We start from the raw sequence: 16,250 nt of genomic DNA on the forward strand, positions 1-16,250 counted from the left end.
TAAGACCACTTTTTTGTATTACCGTATTTATCGGCGTATATCGCACACTTTTTTGCCCTGAAAAACAGGGCAAAATCGTGGGTGCGCGATATACGCCGATACCCGCTTCCCGCGCTTTGTTCGAACCATATACCGAGCGCAGTATACTTGGGTATAGTCGGGCAGGCTCGGCTCCTCTCGCGGTCACGTTGTGTGCGTCTTATACGTCGTTTACGCGAGAGGAGCCTAGCCCGCCCGACTATACACGAGTGTACTCCGCTCGGTATATGTCGGCACAGTGGTTCGAACAGAGCGCGGGAAGCGGGGATCGAGCGGGGATGGCCGCAGAAGGACGCCGGACCGGACGAGGCCGCCGATGGACGCGCAAGACACCGACGAGGGGCATCCAAACTTTATTTTTTTTGCAGGAATCTTCCTTCAAATTCGGGGGTGCGCGCTATACGCCAGGGCGCGTTATAGCCTGATAAATACGGTATTTATTACTTTAGCACAGCTAGTTAGAACTGGAAATTACCTAACTTGTGTATTTTGCTCCCGGAATTGCCCATTTAACATAAATTTTTTATTTTATTTAGGAATCTTTCGACTACGCAAAGGAAACTCCATCACTCTTCAAATACCACGCAGAGATGCCTCTCTTGATATTCACCGGCATGCCACTTTCCTTGGTTTCATCAAGTTGTAACAACCACCAGAATAAAACATTTTCCACGTCACTGCCAACTGAATGAAAGTAATAGAGGGAAGAAAATTTTGACTAAAAATTAGTCATTATTTTGACCTCAAAATGGCAAAAAATAAAATAAAGACTTACTGAGTCTGTCCTCCTCCTGCAGGGCACTGTTCCTTTGTCCACCGTAGAGGACATTGGTGAGAAGATCGGCCACAAGCTGCATAAGAATTTGTCCAAAAAATGACATACGTTTACAAATATTGTATCCACCATATTGTCATTGCGCTATCTGTTGGGCCTTACTCTAATCAACGACATGATGTAAAAAATTCTTTCTCATGGTATTGGATAAAGAGAAACCTCTCTGTTTGCTACAACCAGCTCTATTTTGCCAGTGCCAACATTTCTGTTACATAAACCAAAACTATGTTCAATAATAAGCCATCTGTTGCTCTAAAATGAACAGATAGCTGTTTATTGTAGACGAAAGAGTTGGTCCTATAACCAAGGTCCGGAGCACATGGGGATGGGCTCCTGAGTTAAGGGAGTTTGGGCCCGCCATTTGGTAAAGCTGGACCAGTTTTAATGCGGAGTGAAACATCACACACACTATGGGCCAGATTCACAGATATCTGCGGCGGCGTAACGTATCGTCTTTAAGTTACACCGCCGCAAGTTTTCAGCGCAAGTTCCTGATTCACCAAGCACTTGCGTGTAAACTTACGGCGGTGTAACGTTAAGCCGTCCGGCGCAAGCCCGCTTAATTCAAATGGGGAGTGTACCATTTAAATTAGGCGCGCTCCCGCGCCGAACGTTCTGCGCATGCGCCGTTAGGAAATTTCCCGCCGTGCTTTGCGCTAAATTACGGCGCCCCGACGTGTTTTTTGAACGGCGACGTGCGTAACGTAATTTCGTATTCCCGGACGTCTTATGCAAAAAAAAAAAAAAAAATTAAAATTTGACGCTGGAACGACGGCCATACTTTAACATGGAGGAGTAATTTTACCCCATGTAAATAGCACTCTTAACTTTTACGACACGAAAAACCGACGTAAGAGAATGCGACGAAAGCGCGTACCTTCTTGGATCGCCGTAATCAGCTAATTTGCATACCCGACGCTGGAAAACTACGCGATCTCCACCCAGCGGCCGCCAGAGAATTACACCTAAGATCCGAAGGCGTACGAAGCCGTACGCCTGTCGGATCTTAGCCAAAAGCCGTCGTATCTTTGTTTGTGAATGACAAATAAAGATACGACGCGACAAATTTGAAAGTACGCCGGAGTATCAGCAGATACTCCGGCGTACTTTTTCTGTGAATCTGGCCCTATATTACCAAAAGTATTGGGACACCTGCCTTTACATGTGCATGAACTTTAATGGCATCCCAGTCTTATAGCCAGATTCAGGTAGGGCGGCTCACTTTTGAGGCGGCGTAGTGTATCGCATATACGCTACGCCGCCGTAAGTAAGTGAGGCAAGTGCTCTATTCACAAAGCACTTGCCTCCTAAATTACGGCGGCGTAGCGTCAATGGGCCGGCGTAAGCGCGCCTAATTCAAATGAGGATGAGGGGGCGTGTTTTATGTAAATTACTCGTGACCCGACGTGATTAACGTTTTATACGAACGGCGCATGCGCCGTCCGTGGACATATCCCAGTGTGCATTGCTCCAAAGTACGCCGCAAGGACGTATTGGTTTCGACGTGAACGTAAATTAAGTCCAGCCCTATTCGTGAACGACTTACGCAAACGACGTAAAAAATTCAAAATTTGACGCGGGAACGACGTCCATACTTAGCATTCGCTACGCCTCATAGAAGCAGGAGCAACGTTACGCCGGAAAAGCCTTACGCAAACGACGTAAAAAAATTGCGCCGGGCGCACGTACGTTTGTGAATCGGTGTATCTAGGTCATTTGCATATTCTACAACGGAAACGCCACCTAGCGGCCATCGTAAATATGCACCCTAAGATACGACGGTGTAAGAGACTTACGCCAGTCGGATCTTAGGCCCCATACACACGAGAGGATTTATCCGCGGATACGGTCCACCGGACCGTTTCCGCGGATAAATCCTCTCGAGGATTTTGATCCGATGGAGTGTACTCACCATCGGATCGAAATCCGCGCCGAAATCCCATCGCGATGATGTGTCGCGCCGTCGCCGCGATGATGACGCGGCGACGTGCGCGACGCTGTCATATAAGGAATTCCACGCATGCGTCGAATCATTACGACGCATGCGGGGGATCCCTTCGGACGGATTGATCCGGTGAGTCTGTACAGACCAGCGGATCAATCCGTTGGGATGGATTCAAGCGGATAGATTTGAAAGCATGTCTTCAAATTTTTATCCGCTGGAAATCCATCCCAGGGGATAAAAATCCGCGGAAACAGATCCGCTGGATTGTACACACCAGGGGATCTATCCGCTGGAGCTGGTCCGCGGATCAATTCCAGCGGATGGATCCTCTCGTGTGTATGGGGCCTTAGGCCCCATACACACGAGAGGATTTATCCGCGGATACGGTCCAGCGGACCGTATCCGCGGATAAATCCTCTCGAGGATTTCATCAGATTTCTATGCGATGGCGTGTACACACCATTGCATTGAAATCCGCGCCGAAATCCTCTGGCGATGACGTGTCGCGCCGTCGCCGCGATTATGACGCGGCGACGGGCGCGACGCTGTCATATAAGGAATTCCACGCATGCGTCAAATCATTACGACGCGTGCGGGGAATCCCTTTGGACGAATGGATCCGGTGAGTCTGTACAGACGAGCGGATCCATCCGTGGGATCCGATTCCAGCGGATAGATATTCTGTGCATGTCGACAAATATTTATCTGCTGGAATTCGGAAATATCCGCGGATAAATATCCGCCGGAGTGTACACACCATAGAATCTATCCGCTGAAACCCATTCGATGGGATTTATCTGCGGATAGATTCTATGGTGTGTACGGGGCCTTAGGCTAATTTCGGCGTATCTTGCTTTCTGAATACAGAAAGAAGATATGCCGGCGCAGCTTTGAATTTACGCGGCGTATCTATAGATACGCCGGCGTAAATCAATGCTGAATCTAGCTATTAGTATGTAGGGTTCAATATTGAGTTGGCCCACCCTTTGCAGCTATAACGACTTCAACTCTTTTGGGAAGGCTGTCCACAAGGTTTAGGAGTGTGTCTATGGGAATGTTCGACCATTCTTCCAGAAGCGCATTTGTGAGGTCAGACACTGATGTTGCACGAGAAGGCCTGGCTCACAGTCTCCACTCTAGTTCATCCGAAAGGTGTTCTTTCAGGTTAAGATCAGGACTCTGTGCAGGCCAGTCAAGTTCCCCCACCCCAAACTCAAGCATTAATTGTAGATTGTTTTCCAAAAACTTCTGAGAAGCTGCAGGTTCTGGTTGAGTTTTGGTGTAACTGTGTATCGCCAGCAACAAAAAATGTAAATATCAATGATGTGTCTCCCCATGTGGAAGCTGGCCCACAGCTGATATGGTGGAACCCTTCCCAACCATGGTAAATGTACTTGCCACAATCATGTACATTTAGGTTTTATGCAATTATATTTGGTTTTTAAATAATTATGACTAATGTGAGAAATAAAAATGGATTTACTTTTGTATTCCTTTCCTCACTTTTGTTATCTAATAAATAATCTGGTCCATTGATATTTCACTTACATGTGGTCTCTGGTGGCCTCCCTGCCATACCCTGGATATGCCACTGTGAATGGTACCCATTTACCAGAAATGCATCACAGTCTGGGTCCAGTCCGCCATTTATAGATGCCTGATCTACCCCTTTATTCCCCCTCCTGACTCCCCACTACATTCATTGAATTTCAGTTCTTTCAATCATGGAGGCCCAGTGTGACGGTAGTAGAAGATATCCCCGTCAAGCATTCCCTTCTTCCCATAAAAGAAAATCACCTAATATTCCACGAGTAGGAATCCCTGGAATCGCCGAATAATCCATACATGAGCCAAAGCTTAATGCTGGAACAAGACACTGTTTAATGGCAGCATTCTGCTAGTTATATACAGTTTACAAGCTAATCATCAATCAAAGAACAATGAAATCTCCACCCCCTTTTCACACACTGGGGCTCCCATACAGATTATAGGTAGACACTCTGGTGCCGACCCTGACAAGACCCATTTCTTTAGATAATGACATCAGTGAAGTTAATTACTACAACGAAGCAATCAGAATAATTAACATGAGCCAATTATCTAATCATTTAGCCTGACGATACAATTCACATCTCTTAAAGGGTAAACACAGGTCTTCTTCACACACACAATAGATCAATTACCCTTTAGAATAGAGAGCTGGCTGGTGATGGTACATTAGCATTTCAACAGTCTGTTATGCAGAGGAATGAGTCACTCGGGTCCACATGAAATCACCTTCTACACATAACACACAGACATTAAAATAGCAGGGAGAGAATTAAACTGAAGCATATAGGCAATTGCATAAAAGTTCTTCACACCCAGCATCACATATAAGCTTTACCAAGGGTTCTGGTGGCACAACCTTAGGGCACTTAAATGGGGGGGGGGGATCGTCAAATCAAAACCCCCCATCACTTGTTGGGGATTTAGATTTTCTTTGTCAGCTGTAGTCCCCATGTCATGTGCAGGAGGGGGGCAGAGATATGCAAATGGGTACAGAGGGGTGTTAGGGGTTTAAGGGTTATAAAAATGTGTAATGGAGTACATAGATATGCTGGGGGGGGGGGTGCAGAGGTGTACTGGGGGATATAGAGGATGCTAGGAGATGCAGAGGTGTGTGGGGGATGTGAAGGTGTGCTGGGGGGGTACCAGAGATTTGCAAGTGAGCGCAGAGGTGTGTTAGGGTTGGGGGGTGCAGAGATGTGCTGGGGGGGTACAGAGGGGGTGGTGCTTATGGGAATGGAGGCATACTGAAGTATACAGAGGATTGTGGGGGTAAATGTCTTGGGGGTACAGAGGTGTACAAGGGGGTACAGAAGTGTGCTAGGGTTGCAGAGCTATGTAGGAGGGTGCAGAGGTTTGCATGGGGTACGGAGGTGTACTTTGGGATACAGAGGAATCTGAGGCTTGCAGAGGCGTGTGGGGGGAATAGAAGTGTGCTGGGGCTGTGAGGTTGTGCAAGAGGGTGCAGAGATGTGCTGGGGGTACGAAGGTGTGCTGGGGGGGTACAAGGATTTTCTAGGGGGCAGAGGTGTGCAGGGAGTACAAGGATTTTCTGGGGGTACAGAAATGTTCTGGGGGTACAGAGGCATACTAAGGCGTTCTGAGGCATTCTGGGGGAGTGCAGAGATGTGTTAGGGATACAGAAACATGTTGGGGGTGCAAAGATGTGCTGGGGGATACAAGGATTTTCTGGGGGGTACAGAGGTGTGCTGGGGGTACAGAGGTGTGCTGGGGGTACAGAGGTGTGCTTGGGGCACAAAGGCATACTAAGGAGTTCTAAAGGCATTCTGGGGGAGTGTAGAGACGTACTAGGGATACAGAAACATGCTGCAGGTACAGAGATATACTGGGGTACAGAGGTGTGCTGGGGGGGGGGGGGGTACAATGATTTTCTAGGGGTACAGAGATCTGCTGGCACAAAGGCATACTAAGGGGTTTGGAGGCAATCTGGGGGAGTGCAGAGATGTGTAAAGGGATACAGAAACATGCTGGGAGTTTGGTGGTGTGCTGGGGGGGAGGGGGGTTACAAGGATTTTTTTGGGGGAACGGAGATGTGCTGGGGGGGTAAAAGGATTTTCTTGTGGTACAGAGATGTGCGGGGGCACGGAGACTTGCTAAGGGGTTTGAAGAGATGTGTTAGGGATACAGAAACATACTGGGGGTGTAAAGACGTGCTGGGGGGTACAATGATTTTCTGGGGGGTACGGAAATATTCTGGCGGTACAGAGGTGAGCTTGGGGCACAAAGGCATACTAAGGAGTTCTGAGGCATTCTGGGGGAGTCCGGAGATGTATTGGGGATACAGAAACATGCCGCGGGTACAGAGATATACTGGGGTGGGGGGTACAAGGATTTTCTGGGGGTACAGAGATCTGCTGGCACACAGGCATACAAAGGGGTTTGGAGGCAATCTGGGGGAGTGCAGAGATGTGCTGGGGGCACAAAGCCATGCTCCAGAAACATTTAGGGGGAGTGCAGAGGTGTGTTAAGGGGTACAAAGGTGCGCTGGGGGTGTACAAGGATTTTCTGGGGGCACAAAGATTTGCTGGGGGTACGGAGGTGTCCTGGGGGGGGTACAAGGATTTTCTGGGGGTAAAGAGATGTGCTGGGGGTACAAAGGCATACAAAGGGGTTTGGAGGCATTCAGGGGGAGTGCAGAGATGTGTTATGGGATATAGAAACATGCTGGGGGTACAGAGGTGTGCTGGGGGGTACAGATGTGTGCTGGGGGGTAAAGAGGTGTGCTGGGGTTACAGAGGTGTGCTGGGGGTACAGAGGTGTGCTGGGGGTACAGAGGTGTGCTGGGGGGTACAGCGGTGTGCTGGGGGTACAGAGGTGTGCTGGGGGGTAGAGAGGTGTGCTGGGGGGTAAAGAGGAGTGCTGGGGGTTACAGAGGTGTGCTGGGGGGTACAGAGGTGTGCTGGGGATACAGAAGTGTGCCGGGGTTACAGAGGTGTGCTGGGGGGTACAGAGGTGTGCTGGGGTTACAGAAGTGTGCTGGGGGGTACAGAGGTGTGCTGGGGGGTACAGAGGTGTGTTGGGGGTTACAGAGGTGTGCTGGGGGGTACAGAGGTGTGCTGGGGGGGGTACAGAGGTGTGCTGGGGGTACAGAGGTGTGCTAGGGTTACAGAGGTGTGCTGGGGGGTACAGAGGTGTGCTGGTGGGTACAGAGGTGTGCTGGGGGTACAGAGGTGTGCTGGGGTTACAGAGGTGTGCTGGGGGGTACAAAGGTGTGCTGGGGGTTACAGAGGTGTGCTGGGGGGTACAGAGGTGTGCTGGGGTACAGAGGTGTGCTGGGGGGTACAGAGGTGTGCTGGGGGTACAGAGGTGTGCTGGGGTTACAGAGGTGTGCTGGGGGGTACAGAGGTGTGCTGGTGGGTACAGAGGTGTGCTGGGGGGTACAGAGGTGTGCTGGGGTTACAGAGGTGTGCTGGGGGTACAGAGGTGTGCTGGGGTTACAGAGGTGTGCTGGGGGGTAAGGTGTGTTTTGTCTGTGTAGACAAAAAATTCCTTGCACCAGCCCTCTGTATGCAAATACATCGTGCTTAGGAACACCCACTCCTCCGGACCAATGCCCACCCATCAAGGCATTTTGATATTTCCAAAAATCCTCCAAAGAGGCAGCCCATTGGTTGCATCAGTGCAACAGGGCTCTTGAGAGGCGTACTGTGGCAGGGGGCTGTGATGGCCCTGTTGGCCCCTCCCACCAGCCATGATCTGCCTGCATTGGAGGTGTGCTGGGGTTACAGAGGAGTGCTGGGGTTACAGAGGTGTGTTGGGGGTTACAGAGGTGTGCTGGGGGTACAGAGGTGTGCTGGGGGGTACAGAGGTGTGCTGGGGTTACAGAGGAGTGCTGGGGGTACAGAGGAGTGCTGGGGGTACAGAGGTGTGTTGGGGGTTACAGAGGTGTGCTGGGGGTACAGAGGTGTGCTGGGGGGTACAGAGGTGTGCTGGGGTTACAGAGGAGTGCTGTACAGAGGGGTACAGAGGTGTGTTGGGGGTTACAGAGGTGAGCTGGGGTTACAGAGGTGTGCTGGGGGGTACAGAGGTGTGCTGGGGTTACAGAGGTGTGCTGGGGGGTACAGAGGTGTGCTGGGGTTGCAGAGGTGTGCTGGGGGGTACAGAGGTGTGCTGGGGGTACAGAGGTGTGCTGGGGTTACAGAGGTGTGCTGGGGGGTACAGAGGTGTGCTGGGGTTGCAGAGGTGTGCTGGGGGGTACAGAGGTGTGCTGGGGGTACAGAGGTGTGCTGGGGGGTACAGAGGTGTGCTGGGGGGGGTACAGAGGTGTGCTGGGGTTACAGAGGTGTGCTGGAGTTACAGAGGTGTGCTGGAGTTACAGAGGTGTGCTGGGGGTACAGAGGTGTGCTGGGGGGGGTACAGAGGTGTGCTGGGGGGGTACAGAGGTGTGCTGGGGGGTACAGAGGTCTGTTGGGGGTTACAGAGGTGTGCTGGGGGGTACAGAGGTGTGCTGGGGTTACAGAGGTGTGCTGGGGGGTACAGAGGTGTGCTGGGGGGTACAGAGGTGTGCTGGGGGGGTACAGAGGTGTGCTGGGGGTTCAGAGATGTGCTGGGGTTACAGAGGTGTGCTGGGGTTACAGAGGTATGCTGGGGGGTACAGAGGTGTGCTGGGGTTACAGAGGTATGCTGGGGGGTACAGAGGTGTGCTGGGGTTACAGAGGTGTGCTGGGGGGTACAGAGGTGTGCTGGTGGGTACAGAGGTGTGCTGGGGGGTACAGAGGTATGCTGGGGGGTACAGAGGTGTGCTGGGGTTACAGAGGTGTGCTGGGGGGTACAGAGGTGTGCTGGTGGGTACAGAGGTGTGCTGGGGGTACAGAGGTGTGCTGGGGGGTACAGAGGTGCGCTGGGGGTACAGAGGTGCGCTGGTGCGTACAGAGGTGTGCTGGGGGGTACAGAGGTGTGCTGGTGGGTAAGGTGTGTTCTATGCCTACATACGTTTGCGAGTAGGTGTCCCTCATTCTTAAAATGTTGGGAGGTATGAAGAAGGTATGTCATGAAACCAGAAAAGTTTTATTTAAAAAATGTCATAATAACGAATGGGAGGAGCCAGGATAGGTAAAAATAAGCAGATCAAACTTCAGCTATTTAATTGAGACATTCGGGGAATTTCATTAATTGATTAGCTGAGCCGTAGATATTTAATTAGCTCGGACTTTGTAGCGTGTCATTTAGTAATCAGCGGTATCGGGACATGTTACGGATTTCGTAGAAGCGTTTGATCTTCCATAACTTATCAGGACGCTGATTATTGAACAGTCATGGTATCATTTCATTCATTAATCAGGATAGCAAGGCCTTTTCCGATTGGCTGGACCCTGCAGAGTCATATCACCCGGCAATAAAATGACTCTATGGCCCGGATTCACGTAGATCGACGCAAAATTGTGCGGGCGTAACGTATCTCATTTACGTTACGCCTCTGCAACTTACGTGGGCAAGTGCTGTATTCTCAAAGCACTTGCTCCGTAAGTTGCGGCGGCGTAGCGTAAATCACCCGGCGGAATTCAAATTCGGCGGGTAGGGGGCGTGTATCATTTAAATGAAGCGCGTCCCTGCGCCGAACGAACTGCGCATGCGCCATCCGTAAAATATCCCAGTGTGCATTGCTCCAAATGACGTCGCAAGTACGTCATTGGTTTCGACGTGAACGTAAATGACGTCCAGCCCCATTCACGGACGACTTACGCAAACTACGTAACTTTTTCAAATTTCGACGCAGAAACGACGGCCATACTTAACATTGGCTGCGCCTCATAGACCCAGGGGCAACTTTACGCCGGGAAAAGCCTAACGTATATGTCGTAACTTTACTGCGTCGGCCGCGCGTACGTTCGGGAATTTGCGTATCTAGCTAATTTGCATACTCAACGCGGATTTCGACGGAAGCGCCACCTAGCGGGCCAAAAAAAAAAATGCACTTAAGATCCGACGGCGTAAGAGACTTACGCCTGTCGGATCTAATGGATATCTATGCGTAACTGATTCTAAGAATCAGGCGCATAGATACGACGGCTCAACGCAGAGATACGACGGTGTATCTGGAGATACGCCGTCGTATCTCGGTTGAGAATCTGGGCCTAATGGTGCTGCCCAGAAGATCATCCATGTCATCTCAAGATTAATTAGGGTGCAGATCAGTTTCACAGGGGAAGCCATGACAGTCACAAGTCTGAATGTGCCCTTAACCACTTCAGCCCCAGAAGAATTTACCCCCCCCCCTTCCTTACCAGCGCATTTTTTGCGATTCGGCACTGCGTCACTTTAAACTGACAATTACGCGGTCGTGCGATGTGGCTCCCACACAAAATTGACGTCCTTTTTTCCCCACACATAGAGCTTTCTTTTGGTGGTATTTGATCACCTCTGCGGTTTTTATTTTTGCGCTATAAACAAAAATAGAGCGTCAATTAAAAAAAAAAAAAAATGCAATATTTTTTACTTTTTGCTCTAATAAATATCCCCCCAAAAATATTAAAAAAAAACATTTTCCTCAGTTTAGACCAATACGTATTCTTAAATTCGTAAAAAAAAATATCGTAATAAGCGTATATTGATTGGTTTGCGCAAAAGTTATAGGGCCAGATTCTCATAGATCCTGCGGCGGCGGCGCGTAAGCTATTTACACTAAGCCGCCACAACTTACTGGAGCAAGTGCCGTATTCCCCAAACACTTGCTCCGTAATTTGCGGCGGCGTAGTGTAAATGGCCCGGCGTATGGCCGCGTAATTCAAAGGGGGCGGCTTGTATTCAAATTAAGCGCGCCCCCGCGCCGATTGAACTGCGCATGCGCCGGGCTGAAAAATAGCCCAGTGCGCATGCTCCAGCTCACGACGGAAAACGTCAATGACACCGACGTGAGCGTCATTGACGTAAAGTCATATTCAAGAACGACTTAGTAAAACAACGGAACCGACGGAAAAAGACGACGCGGACCCGACGCCATACTTAACATGGCATACGGCGGACTGGCGTAAGGTTACCCCTCATATAGCAGGGGTAACCTTACGCTTACGGAAACGATGTAAACGACGACGACGCGGCGCAAATTCGTTCGGGAATCGGCGTATCAGGCTCATTTGCATAGTCAAATGAGACCTGAATGTAAAAGCCACCTAGCGGTCAGCGTTGAATTGCATTTAGGATCCGACGGTGTAAGTGACTTACACCAGTCGGATCCTAGACTAATTCCGGCGTATCTTGTTTTGCGAATACAAAACAATGATACGTGGGCGGGAATTTCGAATTACGCCGGTGTATCTGTAGATACACCGGCATAACTCTTTTGAGAATCTGGCCCATAGTGTCTACAAAATAGGGGATAGTTTTATGGAATTTGTATCATTATTTTTTTACTGGTAATGGCAGCGATCTGCGACATTGCGGCGGACACATCGGACACTTTTGACGCCATTTTGCGACCATTGTCATTTATACAGCGATCAGTGCTATAAAAATTGCACTGATTACTGTGTAAATGACACTGGCAGGGAAGGGGTTAAACACTAGGGGGCGATCAAGGGGTTAAGTGTATCTTAGGGAGTGATTCTAACTGTAAGGGAGATGGACTACATGTGACACAACAGCGATCACTGCTCCCGATGACAGGGAGCAGTAGATCAGTGTCCTGTCACTAGGCAGAACAGGGTAATGCCTTGTGTACGCAGGCATCCCCCCGTTCTGCAGCTCTGCGTCATGAACATCGAGTTTGCGGGGCCCGCGGGCACGTTCAAGGAGAGTGCGGCCAGCGCACGTGCCCGCCGCACGGCTTCTTAAAGGGGGCATACAGGTACATCCATTTGCCCACTGCTGCCATTCTGCTGACGTATATCGGCGTGCAGTGGTTAAAGTGGAGAAATCTTCTGATTGAGTGTATTTTCCTGTAAAGTCCATGCATGATAAGTAATGAGTAACACTTCCAGGTATATATTACCTCTTTCAGAGATCACAGTGCTCCCCCTGACAATGCCTTCATCTGCTTTTCTGTCCAGAACGACGGAGCCATCTTTGTTCAGGCATCATCTAGGGTCACCATCTACTTCCTGGACTGAGATGCCGGTGTTCTGTCGAGATGTGCCCGCCGTCGAAAAGTTGCATAGCTTTTAATTGTGCCCGCAAAATTGTATCTCCCGTCGAAAAAAGCCCCCTATGATGTGCGCATGTGCTATGGAGACGTCACTCCAGCTGAACGGCAACTCTGCTGGAGTGCCCGTCCCTTCTGCACATGCGTGGGCACTTTTCGACGGAGGGCACAAATCGATAGAACACCCGGCTCAGAGGTGACACAATCATGTAAAATTCTAGTGCTTGTGCAGATCTTGGCTGTGATCACAAATTTCACACACACACCAGCCCTTGCTGCAACCTTTCAACCTTGGGACTTGCTACAAAAGTTGCAATGATCGCTGTGGGGGAGGAGACTGGGGAAATGCTTCCTCCTGCCTGCAGCAAACTGAAGACATCACAGCCTAGGGCTAGGCAAATCACCACATTTTAAAGTGATACTAAGGGCCAGATTCTCGTATATCCGCGTAAAATTGTGCGTATTCTCAAAGCACTTGCTCCGTAAGTTGCGGCGGCGTAGCGTAAATCGGCCGGCGTAAGCCCGCCTAATTCAAATTTGGAACACGGGGGCGTGTTTTATGTAAATTTACTGTGACCCGACGTGATTGACGTTTTTCCCGAACGGCGCAGGCTCCGTCCGTGGAATTTGCCAGTGTGCATTGCTCCAAAGTACGCCGCAAGGACGTCATTGGTTTCGACGTGAACGTTAATGACGTCCAGCCCCATCCACGGACGACTTACGCAAACGACGTAACTTTTTTAAATTTCGACGCGGGAACGACGGCCATACTTAACATTGTTACGCCGCACTTACGCCACCATATAGCAGGGGCAACTATACGCCGGGAAAAGCCTAACGTAAACGGCGTAACTTTACTGCGTCGGCCGGGCGTACGTTCGGGAATTCGCGTATCTACCTAATTTGCATACTCGACGCGGAATTTGACGGAAGCGCCACCTAGCGGCCAGTGTAAATATGCACTTACGATACGACGGTGTAACACAGTTACGCCTGTCGGATCTAAGCGAAATCTATGCGTAACTGATTCTAAGAATCAGGCGCATAGATACGACCGCGCAACTTAGAGATACGACGGCGTATCTGGAGATACGCCGTCGTATCTCGTTTAAGAATCTGGCCCTAAGGCTTCTTTTACACGAGGCGGACTCCGTCGCTACGGAGTCCCCCAGCTCAGCGGGAGATCTCTGCGCTGAGCTGGTGGATGACAGGTCCCTCTCTTCTCACTGAGCGGGGAGGGGCTTGTGCATGTACAGCATGTCCGTTTTCATCAGATCTCACTTGACCTGCCATGGACGGATGGGGACGTACCGCCATACGTCTGATTTTGGTGGATCGGGTCGGATGTCAGCGGACATGTCTCCATAGGATTTGCCGTTCAGGTCCGCCGACAAAACTGACAGGCAGACCTGAAGGGTCCGACCGTGTGAAAGTGGCCAAAAGCCTTGCTTTTTTCATTTACAAATAACAAACATGTTATACTTGCCTGCTCTGTGTAATGGTTTTGCACGGAGCAGCCTCAATCCATTCCTCCTCTTCTTGGGTCCCTCTTCGACCCTTCTGGCCCCTCCCCCCCTGCAGCTTGCTACGGGGGCAAGATGCAGCTCTGTGTCGTCCATTCACACACAGAGCATGGCTGCAGCAGGAGACTCTCATGTCACCTCTGCCCAACAGTGCAAGTGTATTTTCACATTCCGCTCCCCATCACAGATTGCTCCGGGAGTGACGTTCCGTCTCCGCCATTTTGCTACACCCCACACCATTGCACAGTAATGATAGAGTGAGAAGGGGAAAGCGGACATCCTGTTACACCCACCAGAGTTTTAGATTTCACAGATATTTTCAACACCAAACGGAGCGTATATGCTTAAAAACAGTTAGCTGGATTCAGGTACGGCGGCGCATCGTTGCCGCGGCGGCGTAACGTATCGTATTTACACTACGCCGCCGTAAGTTTGCAAGGCAAGTACTGTATTCACAAAGTACTTGCCTGCTAAGTTACAGCGGCGTAGCTTAAATGGGGCCGGCGTAAGCGCGCCTAATTCAAATGAGGATGTGGGGGGGGCGTGTTTGATGTATATGAAGTGTGACCTGACGTGATTGACGTTTTTTAAGAATGGCGCATGCGCCGTCCGTGTACATATCCCCTGGGCTTTTTTTCAGGGGGAACTTGGGGGAACTCAGTTCCACCACCTCTGGCTCAGACCCTTTGGCGCCTGCTCATCACAATCACTTGAAAACACAGAAGTCTGGTTTCTGTGTGTACAAGTGACAGCTCTGCACTCTGTGTGTAACCCCCCTGAACTCTACACTCTGTATGTAATGCAATCCTGGTATTTAATGCCCCTTTAAGACCCTCCTACTGTTTGTGAAATCTGAACGGGTCGTGGTTGAGTTCCTGCACCTATTTTCTGAGAAAAAAAGCTCTGCATATCCCAGTGTGCATTGCGGCTAAGTACGCCGCAAGGACGTATTGGTTTCGACGTGGACGTAAATTACGTCCAGCCCTATTCACGGATGACTTAAGCAAATGACGTAAAATTTTCACATTTTTTTTTTATTTTATTTATTTTTTTATTATTTTTATATTTTTTCTTTTTTTTAAATCATAAAAATAAATAAACGTGGAAAATAGGGACAAAAACACCATTAAAGTTCATGTGTGTGCAAAGGCAGGCGTATCGATACTTTTGACAACATAGTGCATGCGCAAAGGGCATTCAAATCTGATCCCCAGCCTTCACTTCAGTCTTGCACATAAACGTGGAGCAGATGGAGGATGTTCTTAATTTGTAAGAGTGGCGATATTTGCGTTTCGTCTACATGAGACGTCCGCACATCTGAAATCACCGTCTGTCTTTGTGCCTCCGGTTCTTACGCACCTGTAAACGGGTATAACAGGTGCGCCTTTGTGGGAGGGGAAATTTTCACATTTTGACGCGGGAACGACGGCCATACTTAACATTACTAGTCCAGCTATTTGATGGAATAACTATACGCCTGAAAATGCCTTACGTAAACGGCGTATCTGTACTGCGTAGGCCGGGCGTACGTTCGTGAATCGGCATATCTAGTGATTTACATATTCTACGCCGACCACAATGGAAGCGCCAGCCTAAACATTACACTTTAAGATACGACAGTGTAAGACACTTACGCCGCTCGTATCTGAGCCTAATTTAAGCGTATCTGGTTACCAGAATACGCTTAAATTTGCGTCGGCGCAGATTCAGACTTAGGCTGGCGTATCTACTGATACGCCAGCCTAAGTCTTTCTGAATCTGCCTAAGTGTTTGGAAATCCGACAGACTGTTTATATGTTAAATGTGAAAATCAGAGGTGTTCTGTCACATTAGCAAACATGTAAGGTCAGCAGGTTTGCTGCTGCTTTTAAAATGTAACATGTAAACAGTCCGTCGGATTTCCAAACACTGTATTTAAGCATATAAGCTCAGTTTTGTGTTGAAAATAACTGTGAAATCTAAAACTCCGGAGGGTGTAACAAGATGTCCGCTTGCCCCCTTCACACTCTATCATTAGTGTGGGGTGTAGCAAGATGGCGGCGACGGAACGTCACTTCCGGAGCAATCTGTGATGGGGAGCCGAATGTGACAAGACACAGGCTCTTCTATTATTCTTATATGTGTGTTATTATCCCTAAATCAGTGTTACCCCTGGCAGGGTCAGATTACAGCATAATGATGATTTTTTTTTGTTAGGGCCATACCTTGCACACACAGTCTCTCCCCCCCTTTCCTCCTCTATCTGCCATGCTCAGTGTGCAG

General features: G+C 49.6%; 1 protein-coding gene across 1 annotated transcript in view; it reads left to right on the forward strand.

The window, feature by feature from the left end:
* The window catches only part of LOC120930622 (tumor necrosis factor ligand superfamily member 12-like), a 103,227-nt gene extending 102,429 nt beyond the window's left edge, over positions 1–798 (forward strand). The window contains exon 13 of the mRNA XM_040341798.1: positions 576–798. Coding sequence (XP_040197732.1) covers positions 576–685 — 110 coding nt within the window. The 3' untranslated portion in view covers positions 686–798. The remainder of the gene's footprint in view (positions 1–575) is intronic.
* The last annotated feature ends 15,452 nt before the right edge of the window (positions 799–16,250 follow it).

Source organism: Rana temporaria, chromosome 3 (assembly GCF_905171775.1).
Source record: "Rana temporaria chromosome 3, aRanTem1.1, whole genome shotgun sequence".
In the NCBI taxonomy this organism is placed as follows: Eukaryota; Metazoa; Chordata; class Amphibia; order Anura; family Ranidae; genus Rana; species Rana temporaria.